Raw genomic sequence first — 16,955 nt, forward strand, 5'->3', positions numbered from 1 at the left:
TGACAGCCTCAGAAACAAGCATACACCATGCAATGACTGTTGAACAAGATCTTTCATAAGTCACCACAAGGCCACCACAATGGTATCATGATCTGATGACTCTGCAAAGTCATTCAACTACAAATTGGCAACCCTCCCCCATGCTACCCTGACCGATGGAACGCCAGTGGGCTCACAAGGCCGTTCCTGCTGATGGGTTATAAGGACTAACCAACAGCCTTAGGAATGCAGACCCATCAGCTCCATCCCCACTCAGGAGACAGATCCTCACTCCATAACACCATCACCATAAAAACCCAACAGTGACATTCATTCAGGCGGACCTCAGCAGATGCCTAGGCACTAGGGACACACCAGACCATTGCATAGCCAGCCACGGGTACAACTGACCTGTCACATATGGTTCTAGAGCTTTTGGTACCAGACTTCTTGCCACCTTGAGGTCTTCTGCAGAGCAGTTGCCAGATTCCAGCCCGCACGCCATGCCCATGCGCTTGAGCACCTCAATATCATCATGGATTTCAAATGTGTTGTCGAAGTTAAACAGATACTCAAATCTGTTGGGAAAAGGTAATGAGAATTATGTGGCTTCCAAGGGAAAAGGCAGTACTATGGGTGGAAACCAGGCAGCAGCCCCTCACCATCCCCTTCCTCACCCTCCAACCCAGATCCTGTAACTGAATTCCTCAGAACAGTTCCAACTAGAAAACCAGACACGCCACTGCATAATTTTGCAAACTGCTGTCTGGCTCTAGGCATAGCATTGGGCAAAGACCCAGTGCCACCCGCACATCACTGGGATGGACACGGTGCTGCCTGCACAGGGCACATGTTCTTGCTGCTGGCTAATAAGGGACCAGCAGAAACCACAAATGCTGTTTCTATGCAGCCACAAGACAGAATCCTGATAACAACGTATCTAGGTTCCTTCCCCTAAAAGGCTACACTTGGAGGGCCCACTGAGGACGAACTTGTCATTGGAGATGCTGCAGTCAATGACGGTCTTCCTGCTGGTGTTGACAATTATGAAGGGCAAGTGGATGACAGAGTTAGGAGGAGGTGGCCTGCGGGCTTGTTGCTCGGCCTGGCGGTTTCTCTGCACCAAGTTTTTGAAGGCAATTTGCTGAAAAAGACCAACAGGACCCCCGGAAGATGTCAATACCAGTAACAAGATACCTGTCCTTCCTGCAGATGGTGGGACGCTGGGTGGCGATTTACCTGTAGCTGTCCTGACAGGCTACAGAGGATAAGGAACATAGGGAGAACAGTCTCACAAACACAACCAGGTTGGTCCTACCTGCAGGGAGGAGTGACCTGCTACAGGACACTCAAGCCTCAGCTAAGCGTTCCTGTAGAGTATAAAGGAGTGACCTCTGCACAGATGAACCCAGAGTTAGTGGTCCAGTGCCTGAAGGGACCGCAGGCACACAAGACCCTCAGCTAAACCTGCCATCCCCATGTCTCCCTCCCCACAGTGGAGGTGCTGCCATGAAGACATGTCAGCTACAAAGGAGGCCCTAATCTCCAAATGGCAAACCAGGCTGCAGACAGCAAACACTCAACCAAAGCAAGTGAGGGCAGGAAAAGGGGAATGGGTTGGGTCACTACCTAGTCAGCTTCCTTTTCCCTCTGCAGCCAGGATCCCTGATTTTTCCCAATCTTCTTGGTACCCTGAACTGGCCTGGCCCTACCATGCCATCTTAGGCTGACCAGACAGGGAAGAGCACATGCCACCAATGACTGGGCCCTGACACTACTCCTCCATCAGTCACATCGCATTTTAGGAGGTTGACAAGGCCTTGTAAGGGGCTCGGATCATGCTGGGATCTCCAGCTCTGACCACGAGGTGCCATAGGTACCTGCGATCACCCCAGGCTACTGGCAAGCACTCGTCACTGAATCCCCAGGTCTCTACAAGAGAAGTCCAACTCCCAGGGCCACTCCACATGAACAGCCTCAGCCACCATGCTTTTCCCTGTCAGTAGCTGTTAAGACCAACATCCACAGAGTTCACGACATGCCCAGTGCAGACTTAAAATTCCCTTGGCAGTCACAGCAAGAAGTGCATATGCTCACACACACTTGTCACAGTCAGCCTACTTGGGGGAAGGGGTTGGGGGCTTTTCAGACAGGCCACCAGCCTGCTTGGGAGTAGGCTCAGATGGGCCGTACCTGCAGGATGAGTTCCTGGAGCTGGGACTGCTTCTGCTTGATCCTCTCCAGCCTCCGCTGCCTCTCTACCTGCAGACGGGGGTGGGGTGGGGGTGTTAGCACACAAGGATTGGAAAGTAAGTTCCCTGTCCCACAACCAAGACCCTGCAGACCTAGCCATACATAAAAACTGCCTGGCAACAGGGGCTAATAAATGCACATCCACTCAGCCACCTGGTACGGCCCTCTCAAGTGACCAAGGACAACGGACGCCCGCTTTAGACAGTGCACCTCCAGGTTCTGGCACTCCTGAGCAGAGTTGGTGGGCAGGCCGATCCACTTGATCTCCTTCTTCTCCTTGGAGATGATGTTCATGGCCATCAGCACGTTTAAGGCGTCGTACACACGCCGCCGGATGTTCTTCTGGTCGTAAGCTGATTCATTTGGTAGGATGTGGTTGTCCGCGGCACTGAACTCTGCCACCAGCTCATCAGCCACCTCGTTGTAGGAGGTGGTCCCCTTCCTCTGCACCTTCTCACACACCTTCATGGAGAAGTGCCGCAGGCCCTTGCCATTCTTCTCACCTTTCCTGTTCCGTTTCCTTTCAAATACCAGAAAAACAGAAACTGTCAGCAGTCATGGGAGGCAGATGTGACCAAGACACTTTCAGAGAAAAGGCCTAAGGCTGCAGAGTCCCCAGAGGCCCATTTTTTCCCCACAGCCCCACCACAGGCAGCAGGGACTCCGCCCTAATATATCAAGGACATTGGCAAGGATCAGTGTTTCTCAGGTCAGAAAAGAACATGTACGAGGCCAGTTCACACACCTGTGCCTTTAAATGTCAGGGAAGACGGACAGACATCCGAAGGGCAGAAATCAGCATGGGTCTGATCCGGACCACACACTAGGCACCACTGTTCTAAAGACGTCTGCTGGCATCAGATCACGGCATATTTTAGTGTAAATTTAGGGATTGTCAGGGCTAATTTCAGCAGGCTACCATGACATAAGGCAAATGCTTAGACCGATGGGCATGTGACAAGTGGAAAGTATGGTGTGAACCTCAGGTCAGGGAGCACGCCAACTGTGTCGCCCTCACTAAATCACACCAGGAACAGTTATTAAGTTCTTCTCAGAATTTTGGGCACAGACGATTTTAAATTGAAGCAACAGAAATGGTTCCACAACGGTGTGTTTTTAAGAAAAGACATACTGGTAACCTTTAAAGAAAATCACTTCAGCTACGATCTCAGTGGCAGTACAGCCCTGGAGGGACCATCCACAGGATGGAGTCCGGAAGTGGTTCACTGAAGAGGTCAAATTCTGACAGCAGGTAAAATCTGCACACTATGCTCAGCTTGAGCAGCGAAAGTTTCTAAGTGGCTATGTCATATTGGAGGCCAGTGTTCTCCTCTTTGTGGCTCAGGGCTCCAAATCCCCCCCCCCCCAAAGAGTCACTGACATGAGCTAGGCTTGCACTTGCTGTCTGACCCAGACAGGGGTAAGATGGGGCTTTGAACTCTGTGTGCTCAGGTACCCCCATTACAGACCATGTGACACATGGCAAAAGAAAAGAGGAGACATTCTCCACAGTTGCCACCCTCGGGTGGGGGTGCTCACCCAGCAGACCAAGGTGAGCAGTCAGACGGCTGGTTCTGGGACACAAAGTGAGTGTTAGGAGTGTGTGGGCTTCCTACCACAATAGTGTTTGATGCTGCAGGTCTCTGAGGCGTGCCAATCACCTATAGTCAAAAAAGAATTCAGAATGATCAGACATCTCTAGATGACGGTAGTGGCATTTGTGTCATCTGCTTACTTCTGCAGCCGCTGCAGCACCTCATAAGCCACAGTGAGAAGACAGCAGAGAAGCACACGCCGCGTGGAGCAACAGCAAAGCAGTGGCCGCTGTCACTGCAGCTGCTCTGCACACGGCACCAGGCCCCACTCAGCTCGGACGCCTTCATACCTAACAACAGCATCAGGAAGGCTCAGCCAGGTGAGCAAGCTTGAGAAGACAGAGCAGGCCACGGTGCTAGGGACGAGGCAGGTCTCCCATGGCAAGAAGACCGAGAAGTGCCTACAGCAAGCAGGCAACTGTCTGATAGCTTGGTTTAGTAACAGGATATCACCACATTTCTGGTTTATTTCCTCTTATGGAGACAGACAAAGATAAAACCGCCCTTCTAAAGTCTGAAAGTAAACAAAACAACTGCAAGAACAAGTGTAGACCTGGAGCAGGCAGCGGGTACCTCCTCTAGCTCCAAAGAGGCACCTGCTTCTGTCCAGGTGGAACTGGTGCTTGGCTGTCTTGCCTGGGAACTTCTCTACAGCCTCAGTGGTTGTGGGGTTGATAAGAAAGCAAGCTGAGCAAGCCAAGGGGAGCAAGCCAGTAAGCAGCATGGAGTCATGGCCTCTGTATAAGCTCCAGGTTCCAGCCTGCTTGTCTTTGGTGATGCACAGCAATGTAGAAGTGTAAGCCAAGTAAACCCTTTCCTCCCCAAATTGCTTTTTGGTCATGGTGTTTAATCACAGCAAAAAGAAACTCTGACTAAGACACCCAAGATACAAAGAACATCAAAACAATAAAGGGAAAGGTTGCCTTCTTGGGAGTCAAGATAACCAGTTCTAACACAGGGCTGATGTGGAGACCAGTCTTAACAGCAATGTCTCTGATATCCTTTTGTGAGAGAGCTGCTGTTTTGGTTCCCTCAGTTAACACCAAACCTGTCCTTTTGGAGACAGACATTGTTCTAAACAGACAACGACAAAAATCTTGCTACATACATAACTCTTAAGTCAAAAAGACCTCTAGTAAATTCCATATTATAACATGTCTCAGTGAACAAATTCTTATGGGGCTATCCTTACAGGGACTGAACCAAGATACCTGGCTCCCCAGTTCCCCTCCTTTGCCCAGTGAAGGTGTGTGCACCTGTGCTCGCTCTCTCAGGCGCACCCTCACAAAGGACAAGAGCAGTTCCAACAGGACCTTCACGCTCTGTCTCCAGAAGTGCTTGCCAGCATATCCACACAGCCCACCACAGCATGAGAGCTGTGCAGAAGGTTCTGGAACTCATGGGAGACCTCAGTCTATTCTGTAGCATGAAGAACCACCACCCTTGGGAAGATACAAAGCAAGACTCAAGAGTAGCCTGGAGTCACCTGCCTGCATCTGGCATCCGTGTGTGTGCAGAAGGGCACTTGTGGCTGGCTTACCCACTGACCACAAGGAAGCTGCCAAATGACTGGGTCTGAAGAAAACGAACTTACTCCCAGCTTCAACTCCTTCGCACAGCACTTCTTGAACTGCTGTGCCAAGGATGGGTGGCCCCTATAGGCAGCCTCACTTCCCACTAAGACCACTGTCCATCAGGACACACAGACACAAGCTTGCCCTCTGGGGACACCCTGTGCACATCCAGGTACAACGCAGGGAGCTGCAACCCTCAGGGACATGCCACCTTCCCTGTGGATCTGACAAGGAAGGCTGTACATACAGAGGAACTGTCTCCTCTGGCATGCCCACGTTACAGCCGACATACGTTTATGTTCCACTTTCATGTACAGGCTGCTTGGCAAATGCTCAGCCCTGCGTACCCCTGGCTCTCTGCACATGCTCCCCCTCCATGTGCACACGCTGCTGGGAACAGGCTCCGGTTCTCTGTGCACACGCTGCTGGGAACAGGACCGCAGAAACAACGCTCAGCTGCAGCCGTGGGAGGCCATGAGGCAAGAAAAGAGAATGGAAAGCAGACCAAGGGAATGTTAGCAAGTGAGGTAGGGCCAAGAGGAAAAGGCAGGAGAGCCAGATGCCCAGGAGACAGAGGAAAACTGGGTCACAAAGCAGCAACTCCTTGCTGGTGTGGCCAGATAGAAAGACAAAGCAGACAAAGCCCTTGAGAGCACAAGCGTGGGGGCAGGATGCGGGCCCCATTCCATCTGCACCCTGACACTAGGAACAAGGAGCGGACTACCTTTAGTACGCTCATGTTCTACCATCTACATACATGTATATGCAGCATGGAGGGAGCTTTACAAGCTCCAAGGTCACTGGCCCTTCAGCTACTGTTCTGCAAAGGAGTCCTCTCTGGTTGTTACCCCTCCAGGTCACAAGCAGTCTCTTCTATGGTTACCATTACTGGGACGGAGACTGACTTAAACCCAGGCTTCTGGACCCAAGCTCCAGCAGGCCACATGCCTCTGCTGATGAGAGATGCTGAGGACTCAGTACCACACAACTGGGAAAGGCAAGTAAAAAACGGGCACTGGATCTCAGAGGACTGGGACCCACCGCACCCACAGCGCTCCCTAGCTTTCAAGCAAACACTCTGCCTTGCTAAGGATAGAACACAAGGCCTCCCACATGCTAGGCAAGCATTCTACCACCAAGCAACACACAATACCAAGACCAACAGGTCTCCCAAGACACCCTAAGGACTCATTTTGCACCTTAATTTCAAATATGATAAAAGCTGTTCAATCCTGTGCACTGCATGACTGTAGTGTACATACAAAACAAAAATTTAAAAGACAAAAAGCAAACTACAAATTTAGAAAGGTTCATGAAAGAGAAAACACTAAAAGAAATGTTAGGTAGGATTTACCACACACTGCAAACCAGCAAGCCAGACACCTCTGCTTATCTCTGTGTCAAACCTTCCAACAGCACACCTAGCCCCTCCTAATATCCTGGTCCCAGAGCTTCTAGCCCCTGGTGAACAAGCACCAGAGAGACAGCACCTGCCCTGGTCACACTTCACATGCACATCTCCTATGTTAGAGTCAACCCCAACATCTCCCTAAACTTGACAAGGGTCACTCGGGATGTGCCAGGCTGAGGATACAGCTTAGCAATAAGCTCCTTGACTAAAACGCAGGAGGTCCTATGCTCAATCCCAGCACCACCAAAAACAAACCAAAGGAATCAAAATAAATTCTTGCAGCATGTAAGCCCTGACTATACTATACTGCAAAGCATAACACAGCAATCACTACACTCCTCCAACAAAGTTCAATTCAAATCAGTGTAGGCATAATGTTATTGTGCACTGTGTAAAGAGTCAAATGAGGATTTCTGGGCTCCCATGTCTAGTTGCAATCATTGTTCTGAGAACCTCCTGTCTCAATGATGTCTAAACTTTGCTCCAACTGTCCCCTGATATGCCAATAAAACAGTTAACAGCCAATCACTGAGCAGAGGAAAGAATAGGGCTGGACTTCCTGTCAGCCAGGGGAGGAGAAAGAAAAGGGAGGAAGTAGGGGATTCAGACATGGGCAGAGGTCCAGGAGACATCAGGACAGAGCAACTGAACTGAGAAGCTATAAAATGCAAGTATCTCAGGGATTTACACTGGGAGGAAGCCAGACGTAGAGGGTTAAGAATAGATCAATACTGCTTAGTTCTTGTGGCATAAAGCTTATTAAACAAGTACGATAGTCCAGTCTCAATTATTTGGGTGCTAGCCAGGTTAAAAGAAAAACTGCAAAACTTGCACATTTTTAAAAGTGACACTAACAAATCAAATGTTGACTTTCAGGTCAATAAAGTTTAAATCATTTCATGTCAATTTTCTTCCCACTCAACTGGGACACAAATTTTGCAAAGGCAATTTGTTCAAACTCTTGATACAGGGCTCATGGCACCAATATTTTATCAGTGGTCCAGGAGAGCCCAGCTCCACGGTGCAGGGTGGCAGGGTCCTTAGGAGCCCAGAGCTCTCTACAGCCATGATACTTAAAACCAGGTGGACAAGGCATCGTGACTCTAGGAACTCAAGACCAGCCTGTTATACAAAATGATTTCCAAACCAGCCAGTGAACATGAGACCTTATCTCAAACAATAACACAAACATCAATGAAGGGCTTGAAAGATGGTGCAGTGGTTAAGAGCACTTGTTATGCTTGCTGAGGACCCAGGGTTGATTTTCAGCAACTGTGGTGGCTCACAAGCATCTACAATTCCAGTTCATGGAGATATGATGCCCTCTCTGAACTCACGGGCACCAGGCATACCTGTGGTACACTCAGGCAGGCAAAAAAACTCACAGTAAAAAATTTCAATGTTAAAAAAAGTAAAAACAAGCAAACAAAACACTCAATGCTCTGATCCACTGATGAGACTTAGAGAACACCAGTGAATGTCAACACTGCACAGTTGCAAGCAGAGCTGAAGCACAGGATGATCAGAACACCGGTGACTCGGCTGCTTTCTCTGTAGAAAACCTGACTGCGCTGTATGCAGAGTTGCCTCAACAAGAGATGTAAAAAGCCCAGAACTCTCTTTGGGGATAAGATACATCTGGGAACACTTGGTGGTGCCTGTGAATCCCAGGAAGACTTGAGGGACAACTAGGGACACCTGTGAAATGCTGGAGGGGTTGGATGAATAGCTCATTTGATAAAGGAACCTGTCACCAAGCCTAACCACCCAAGACCAATCTCCAGAACCCACACAGTAAAGAACAAGAACCAACTCCTGCAAGTTATCCTCTGACCTCCACACAAGCACTCACACAATACACATAAAAAGAATAACAAAAAAATAAATTTATGTTTTAAAATGTTAAGCTACAGAGTCCTAAGGCCCCATGATTACTTGAGGGATAGCACTAAGCCACCTACTCCCAACATGGAGGGCGTTAGGCCATCCTCAGATGACAGGGCGGCGGTGGTGTAGATACCGTGGAAATGGCAGCATATGCGCAAGGGCAGAGGCATGCGTGTCAGTAAGCCCCAGGATTCCCAGGGGAGGCCAAGGCACCTAGAGGCTAGGCGGAACCCCAGATCGGGGAGAAAGGCAATAATCTGTCTACTATTGGGTAGCTGTGGCTAAAACATCAGCCACTGGAGCTTCAGCTACTCCACTGACCCTGAGGCCAAACCACACTGAGGGAGGCTGCAAGGCGGGGAGGGGGGGCACACCTCATCTTCAATGTATTACTCAATGAAGAAAGAGCAAGGTGCTGGCCCCTTCCTGTGGTCACAGCCACAGGGCCACACCCTTCCTCCAGCTCTTCATAGCCAGGAGACACAGTGGCTATAGAGGAAGGCCACTGAACTTGCTATAGCACAGAGGAAACCCTCTAGGCTCAGAGCTCTGGCCACAAGGAACAGGAAGGTTGTTGCTCAGGCCTTGGTATGCCCACCTACATCCACTAGGTTACTACCATGGGCACAGGGGCCTCAAACACGCCCTGACACAGGGCACACTGAAGACAGTAAGATCGAGCACTGTACACAACAGAAAACAATGCATAGGAATCAGAATGCGCCCCCCCAAGAGAAGAGTCACTCCTACAAGCAACTTCCACCATTCAGGAACACTGTGGCCAACAACAGCCACATCTAGCCCATTCCACAGGACGGTTTACCACTTACCACTTGCTGTGTGATATTGACATTGGACTGTCCGAAGGTTTTTGGCAGAAGCTGCTTTCCAAGTGTGTTCACTGGGGATGGGTGTACAGCCACAAGAGACACCACACCTGCAATACACGGACATAGGTTAAGAGTCAGAGTGCTTCTCCAGGCTGAGGTTGAGAGGGGCAATTCCAGGAAGATGGTGTGACTAGCAAGAACTCAACTTTCCTAGTTTTGATATTGCAGACCTAAGGCTCAGTCATAAATGTCCTACCCTAAAACTTGGTCCTGAGCCCGCGAGACTACCAGGGTTCACCCTACAGCAGACATCGGATTTGCCGTAGCACCCTCCCCTCCCAGTGGCTGCTCCAGTCATTAAAAGCCCTCACCCTGCCCCCATGGCCACTTCTTTGTTTACTGTGGCAAAATAAAGTAGAATACCTAACATGTTTTTCTAACATGAAGACTGACACACAGAATGCCGAGAAGGCTAAATTTTTAGCTACATATGTAAAAAAAAAAATAATATTAATAATCAGAACATGACTTAGAGCTAACTGTCATTAAAAGAAACTGTCTAAATGTAAAATATATTATAAAGACTTTTCAAAGGAACCAAATGCTTTTAAATGTAACTGTATGGACAGTATCAATTGCTACAATACAGAAAAAGATCCTAAAACATTACATTCACATTTTTGTATTGGAAATCACACCCTTACTATTTGCAGATTTAAGGCAGCAAATTATGAACGTGTAAGACCTGTTGTTTCTCCTTCCTGACCTTAGCCAAAGGAACTACAAGTGTGACATTTCCACGGTTTTTTTGCTTGATTTCTTTTTGGTGTGTGTGCTAGGGACCATCCAGAGCCTCACACATGCCAAGTAGGCATTCTATCTAAAGCCCAACAGGAGAATGAACGGTTTGAAGCAAGTGGCCCCATCACCAAAGAGGTGTATGGGTTCAATGCAGTTCCCATCAAAATACTAACAACATTCTTTACAGGACTAGAAAGCAACTGGCACATAAAACCCCAAAGAGCCAAAGTAACCCCAAACAGAAAGGTAAGTGCTTCAGAAAATGGCAATACTTAATTTCAAATTATAGAGCCACAGTAACAAAGACAGATCCACAGATCGAATGGATGAAAACAGAAGACCAAGAAATACATCCAAGGGGCTACAGACACTGGATTTTCAACAAAAAATGCCAAAACATACACTGGAGAAAAAGCAGCCTTTTCAAATGTTGCTGTGAAAACTGTATTTCCGTGTGCAAAGAATGAAGCTAAATAATCCTGCACAGAAATTTTTGATACACTTCAAATGTATCAAAGGCCTTAATGTAAGACCTCCGAAACTGCTAAAAGAAAACATGATAAAGACTTCAAGTTATAGGTGCTGGCAAGGACTTTCTACAGTCCTCCGCTCTACCAACTGAGCTACTGAAGGGTCCACTGGCAAGGACTTTCTAAAAGGACTCTGACCGCATAGGAAATCATTCCAAGAACTGACAAATAGGATTACGTGAGATTTAAATACTTCTGCAGAGCAGACAATCACCAGTGAAGAGAGGGCTTATACAACATTAGAAAAAAATCTTTGCTAGTTACTCACCTACCACTACATGAATTAAAAAAAAAAAAAAAAAAAAAACCACCAAAGGAACAAATGAACCAATTAATAACTGAGCAAATGAATTACACAATTTTCAGAAGTACAAATAGCCAATTAATACTACATTAATAATTAATAATAACTGTTCAGCAGCTTTAGCCAAGGTAAGTGAAACTCAAAACTACCCTGAGATTCCATTTGACCTGTGAGAATGGCTAGTGCTCAAAAATTAAGTAGCAAATGCTGGAGGACATAGAGGAAACAAGCTCTTAGGCACTGCTGCTAACAATGACAGTTGACACAGTCACCATGGAAAGTCAGTGTGGAGGTTTTGGGTACTGCACTCATGTACACACATCCACACATACACATCTACCATTGAAAATAAAACTAAGAAGCTGGGCGCAGTGGTGCACGCTGTAATCCCAGCACTCAGGGAGGCAGAGGCAGGTGGATCTCGGTGAGTTGAGACTAGCCTGGTCTACAAAGGGAGTCCAGGACAGCCAAGGCTATACAGAGAAACCCTGTCTCAAAAAAAAAAAAAAAAAAAAAAAATAATAATAATAATAATAATAATAAAGAAAATTGAAAAAGAAAACAGAAGTCTTGGCAAAAACAAGAACTAGCTCTTAGGAGCTAAGACGGTGGTTGGGAGCACTTGTTGCTGTAGAGCCTGGGTTTGGCTCCCAGCACCCATAGACTGGCTCACAACTGTCTGTAACTCCAGGGGATTCAACGCCTCTCTGGCCTCTAGGCGTACCAGGCACACAGCTGGTACATGAACATCCACGTACATGCAAGTCAGCACCCACAACTTGGAAGTGTTCTAAGTTTTAAAAAGTTAGTGCTGGGAGTGTGTTCTAGGCCTCGGACACACTAGGCCAAGTGTCCTGCCACCCAGCTTACTGTATATTTAGTCACATGTACGTTAGAAAATGCACGTACTGTAGGGTAGAAAGTGAGCACAGTGACAGGTCAAGATACCCATCACTTCTCACAGCCATGTTGGCCACTGCTTTAGGACAAGAGCAGGCAACACACCTCAGCAGAAATTCCACACAAAACAGTGGGAGGCCTAGAGGCCTCTAAGGCATGTCATGAGGGAATCCCACCACCCTACTTTACCCACATCCTCACTGCTCTCCCTCCAGCTCCAGGTCCAAGTAAACGGCTACGCTCCCTCTGCACTTCTCACGTTTGTTTTCTAACTCTGTATAAGTGGGACCACACAGTAGTTTTCTGCATCTGGATTACTGTCTTGGTGTAACACACTCCCTGCTCATCTCCACGTGACAAATCCAACTTCTTTACAACATTCAAGTCTTCCTGCTCCTTTATACGCTCAGCCACTGACAAACACAGCTGTTTCTGTGGCTGTGCGCAGAACTACAGTAGGTGGGCGTCTTCCTAACAGCGACCTCACCTCCTCTGAGACAGCACACAAGGAGTGGCTGGGTCCTGTGGTCGCTCATCTTTGGTTTCCCAGAGAGCACGATGGTCTTGCTAGCACGCACAAGGGCATGGTGTGCGTGCTTAGGGCAGTGTGTAGGGATCTCAGGTGTCTCACGCCTCTAACAAGGACCTTCACAATTTCTTTTTCTAATTTTCACTTTGTGTGTATAGGCATGTCTGTGTACTTCATGTGTGCATTTCCCGAGAGGGCCAGAAGAGGGCACCCAAGTCCCTGGAAATGGACTTTCCAGGGACAGCTCAATGGAAGCTGTTGTTTGGGTGCTAGGAAGAGATCCAGAACTTCCGGGACAGCACTGATCGTAACTTGGCCATCTCTCCAGCCCTCAACCTTTCCTAGAGGGTCCTAATGGGTGTGGGGGCATCTTTGTGGTTCTGGTCAGCAACAAACTGTGCACACCTCTTGGCCACAGGTGTCTCCTTCATAGCCTACTGTGATTTCACCCACTGTGCTAGAAGCACTGTTTGCCAACCTGGTAAGGACACAGAATGCTGCCAGTCTGTCAGACTCTGAGGGATCCACCTACACACTGGGCTGCTGGTGGGTGCATGAACCTCTATAATACAGCTTTCTTCCTTCAAGGAGTCTCCAGGGACACCACTCCCACACATACGGGTTTCCTACTCACCCAACCCACTGAGGACAGGCTGAGGAAAGAGGGCTCTGAGGCAACGTCTGCCTTAGCTGAGGATGATGAGGTCTCAGTCATAAAGCTACCTTTTAGCCTCTGGACCCTCCCTCATCACCTACACACCACATTTAGGTACACAGGACAGAGGCACCACTCCCTCCAGGTGACCCCACAGGATCTGGCTTCTAGAGAACTTCCCTTACCTCAGGCAAGGCTCACAGCTTCTGAAATGTCGCTGTGGTGCTAAAAATGGAAACAAGTTAAAAACGAAAGGACAAGAAAATAAATGAGGCCTCTCCTGATGCCAGGGGGGTGGCTGTAAAGAGGGTCTCATCAAATCTCGTGGCCCTCCTCTGTGTAACTGCCACAAGGCCACCCTCCAGCCCCCCCCCCCAAAAAAAAAGTCTGACCCACGTTTGGGCTTCAGTTCGACACTCACCATGGCAGCTAACACATGTCCAAGACCACACAGACCACACTAGGCTCTGGCACACACCATCATTAAAATTTCCTCTCACCTCTAAGTCTAATTTTGAGGCCAAAGACAATCCTGAAGCAGAAAGGAAATACAGACATACTCTGAGGGCAGATGTGATCCTTGTCGGCTAGGTGAGGATGAGCAACAGGAGCAGGCCACATCTGGAGCACACAGAGAAAAGCCGGAGTAACCCAGCACTGAGTACAGATGAGAAGCCAGGCCCCCTGCACTGTAGTAACCTACAGCAGGCAAGGAGCTGGGGACAACTATGTCACACTATGACTGGGTCCGGACACCTTAGAATTTCGGGAAAAGGGGATTAGACAATGTCCAAACAAGAAAAGAGTTCTAGACAAATGGTGAATAATGAAAGGTAGTAAATGGCTTTATACCATTCTCAGAAACTGTGATAGAATGAACTGCAATCAGGGTAGACAGTGACAGCCATCACAAAGATGTTTCCAGCACACAGCAGGATTGGGAAGGGTCCCAAAGCTTAGCCCACGTGAACACTTGCACTGCACACTGAGGCAGGCTGGTAGCATAATCCCTCAATTACTGGGCCAGAGGCAGACGTGCATGTGCTAGCTGCCCCTGGGGGGAAGAAACTGAGAGGAGAAACATTATACATATTAGGAAGTGCGATGGCAGCACCCCAGGGCAGACTCTGTGGGCAATTGGAAGTCACAGAGTTAAGAGGACCGTCACAGGTAGCAGAGCAAGCTGACAACCCAACACCATGCTGGCAAGGACATAAGCCCATGTCCTGGAGCCCACCAGCACTGACAGCAAGGAAGTGCAATGATGCAGCAGGTGGTAGCCCCAAGGCCCAGCAGCTCCAAGGCACTAACCAGGAACAGTGAGCCCACAGAATGACAGCACTATGACAGTCTACCAAGCATCGGGCTGCAGTAAGTCAGAGCAGACAAGACAGCTATACTAGAAGGCCTGCTGTGTCACATTCCTGATGAGACCCAGCTTGGAAATGCAAATTGTGTGTGTTTTTCTGGGGGGAAGAGGCTCTACTCTGAGTCTCAACAACTGCAAAGGTCAGGTTCATGTATCCGTCTGCTGAGGCCGAACTGCCCACTCCTCTCTGGCACAGCACTCTAGACCTGCCGCCTACAACCAAAGCCTCTCTTTATGTGTGCACATGAGGACTTCCATCACTATGTCTGTGGATGTTGACAGGAACAGTGGAACTAAAAAGGCCCCTCTGCAGCATGAGAAAACGGGGGAGGGCTCCCACAGGGCTAGGAGGCCAAGATGTGAATGAAGGACACGGACCCAGCAGATTACCAGTTACCCAGTCTCAACAGCACCAAAGCAGTAACAAAGCAGGAAGCCAACCCATCAGCCTCCTTCCCTCATCAGGGAGGTACCCTTTCTCAGAGATAGACCCCACCACTGTCAACCAGGTTACTCTGTACAGTGTCGTCTGGTCAATGTGGAGTGTACCTGGCCGTAGGGCCTTGAGGAGACAGCGAACTAACCACAGGGACCAGACAGAAGAACGATGTGGCAGGAAGTGGAGGCCTGCCTCCTCACACCACAGCTTCTCCTGGCCAGCTCCTGTTTTTTTTTTTGTTTGTTTTTTGTTTTTTTTTTTGAGATCTGACTCAAGAGATGCCTCCAGTGTAAAATACTCTGATTATTCTGAAAAGGAAGGGTTGGGGTCCTGCGCTCTGCATGCATAGGCATTGCTGGCTGGTCCAAGGATAGGGTAGGGTGCAGAGGAAAAACACCTGCCCAGTGATTGCTTGGGACACACATACACACGCACACGCACACACACACACACACACACAAAGAAAAAGAGAGCTGAGAGACACACACAGGAGTGGGATTCCAATGTGATGGCATAAATGACACTATAGGCTTTTTACCTCGACAACTAAGAGAACTCAGCGAGCAGTTTAGAGGCAGCACAACACTCCATCACCAGCAAAGACAAAAGGCTCACTTGTGCAGACAGTTATCTCAGCCCTCACTTGGATGGAGATTCTGGAAAGTCTACTGCTGTCCCACCAGCAGAGGAACAGAAGAACCAGCATGTGCTAACAAAGGAAAGTGTCTCCATAGCACAGGGCCAAGAATTCCCATTACTAGGCAGTACCTGGGATCCTGGGCCTCACCGCACTACCCTATGCAAGTATGTTTAGCCAGGCCTCTCTGAAACCTCCAATTTCACTGCCCAGGCCACCCGTCAGGAGCAAGGATTGCACACAGGGCAGACAGACAGTTCTACACAGGCCAGCTCTCTAGAAGAGTCACTAGAAACAAATAGCAGTGCTCATCTTTTGGGAAGGGAAGATCGAGTGAAGGGAGACATCACTGCATTTCCCAAACATTAGAATTCAAAACAGCCTCAGTGAACAACATGTGTTGCTTGTGAGGCAACCTCATCCTAAGCACCAACTATAGTACTGGTCCACACAAGGTGCCAGCCAATCCAGTGAGCAGCACCAGCCTGTCCCAAAATCCATGCAGGCCCAGAGCCAGTCTGTCATGGCTGATAACAAAAGCCAGGAGTAAAAGGAAGCCAAGGACGTGAACAGTCAGACCATAAACAGCTGCATGGATCTGATGTCCTAACCTTCCCGACAGGTAGGTCAACCTTAGCTCAAGGTCAGACCTGTGTGCATCTCATCAAACATGTGAAAAGCATGGGCAAGGCTGACTGGGGCTTGGCAGACCACAGCAGAATTCAAAACACTAGAGGAGGGAGGATCATGTCCAGAAAAAAAGAGGATGCTATTCCAGCTCCATCACTTGGATGGAGAACACTGTGGCTGCAACTCCTGAAACCTCACTGTGTTCCCTGAGTGACACTGAGGTTCATTTCCTGCAAGCACGAGAGAATACTGCCAACCATGAAGGCAAAAAGCCCCCACCTGCACCAGACACTGCCTCATCCCTACTAAAGCCCTGGCAGACACACAGGCTCACACATCCTCATGACTGAGGGTCCTGTGTGTGCCACTGTGAGGGGCAGGGACCACAGACCCAGGCTTGGAACAGGAAGTAAAGGCCAAATCCTCTCACTTCTATGTCCACACAGGTGAGAACCAGAAAGGACACAGCATGGCCCAGGTGCATCTGGACCTGGTCCTGGGGGCTAGAGACAGCTGACGAGCCCTAGGCTCCAATATATATAAAGTGTAGAATATCAGAACAAATGGCACAACTGGGAAAAGAGAGAAGGCCAAGTTAGGGCCAGATCACCATTCTCCAGACCTCAAAGCCT

The 16,955-nt window shown here is 48.8% G+C and overlaps 1 protein-coding gene across 5 annotated transcripts in view; it reads right to left on the minus strand.

Annotated features, from left to right (window-relative positions):
* The window catches only part of Tfdp1 (transcription factor Dp-1), a 39,231-nt gene that overhangs the window by 3,954 nt on the left and 18,322 nt on the right, over nucleotides 1–16,955 (minus strand). For all 5 annotated transcript variants that reach the window (XM_055608452.1, XM_055608454.1, XM_055608451.1 and 2 more), the window contains 6 exons: nucleotides 9,530–9,636; nucleotides 3,772–3,893; nucleotides 2,443–2,752; nucleotides 2,173–2,241; nucleotides 972–1,123; nucleotides 391–557 (listed from right to left, as the gene is read on the minus strand). In XM_055608452.1, coding sequence (XP_055464427.1) covers nucleotides 391–557; nucleotides 972–1,123; nucleotides 2,173–2,241; nucleotides 2,443–2,752; nucleotides 3,772–3,893; nucleotides 9,530–9,636 — 927 coding nt within the window. The remainder of the gene's footprint in view (nucleotides 1–390; nucleotides 558–971; nucleotides 1,124–2,172; nucleotides 2,242–2,442; nucleotides 2,753–3,771; nucleotides 3,894–9,529; nucleotides 9,637–16,955) is intronic.

The sequence above is a fragment of the Psammomys obesus genome, unplaced genomic scaffold, assembly GCF_907164565.1.
Source record: "Psammomys obesus unplaced genomic scaffold, mPsaObe1.curated_primary_1811, whole genome shotgun sequence".
NCBI lineage: Eukaryota > Metazoa > Chordata > Mammalia > Rodentia > Muridae > Psammomys > Psammomys obesus.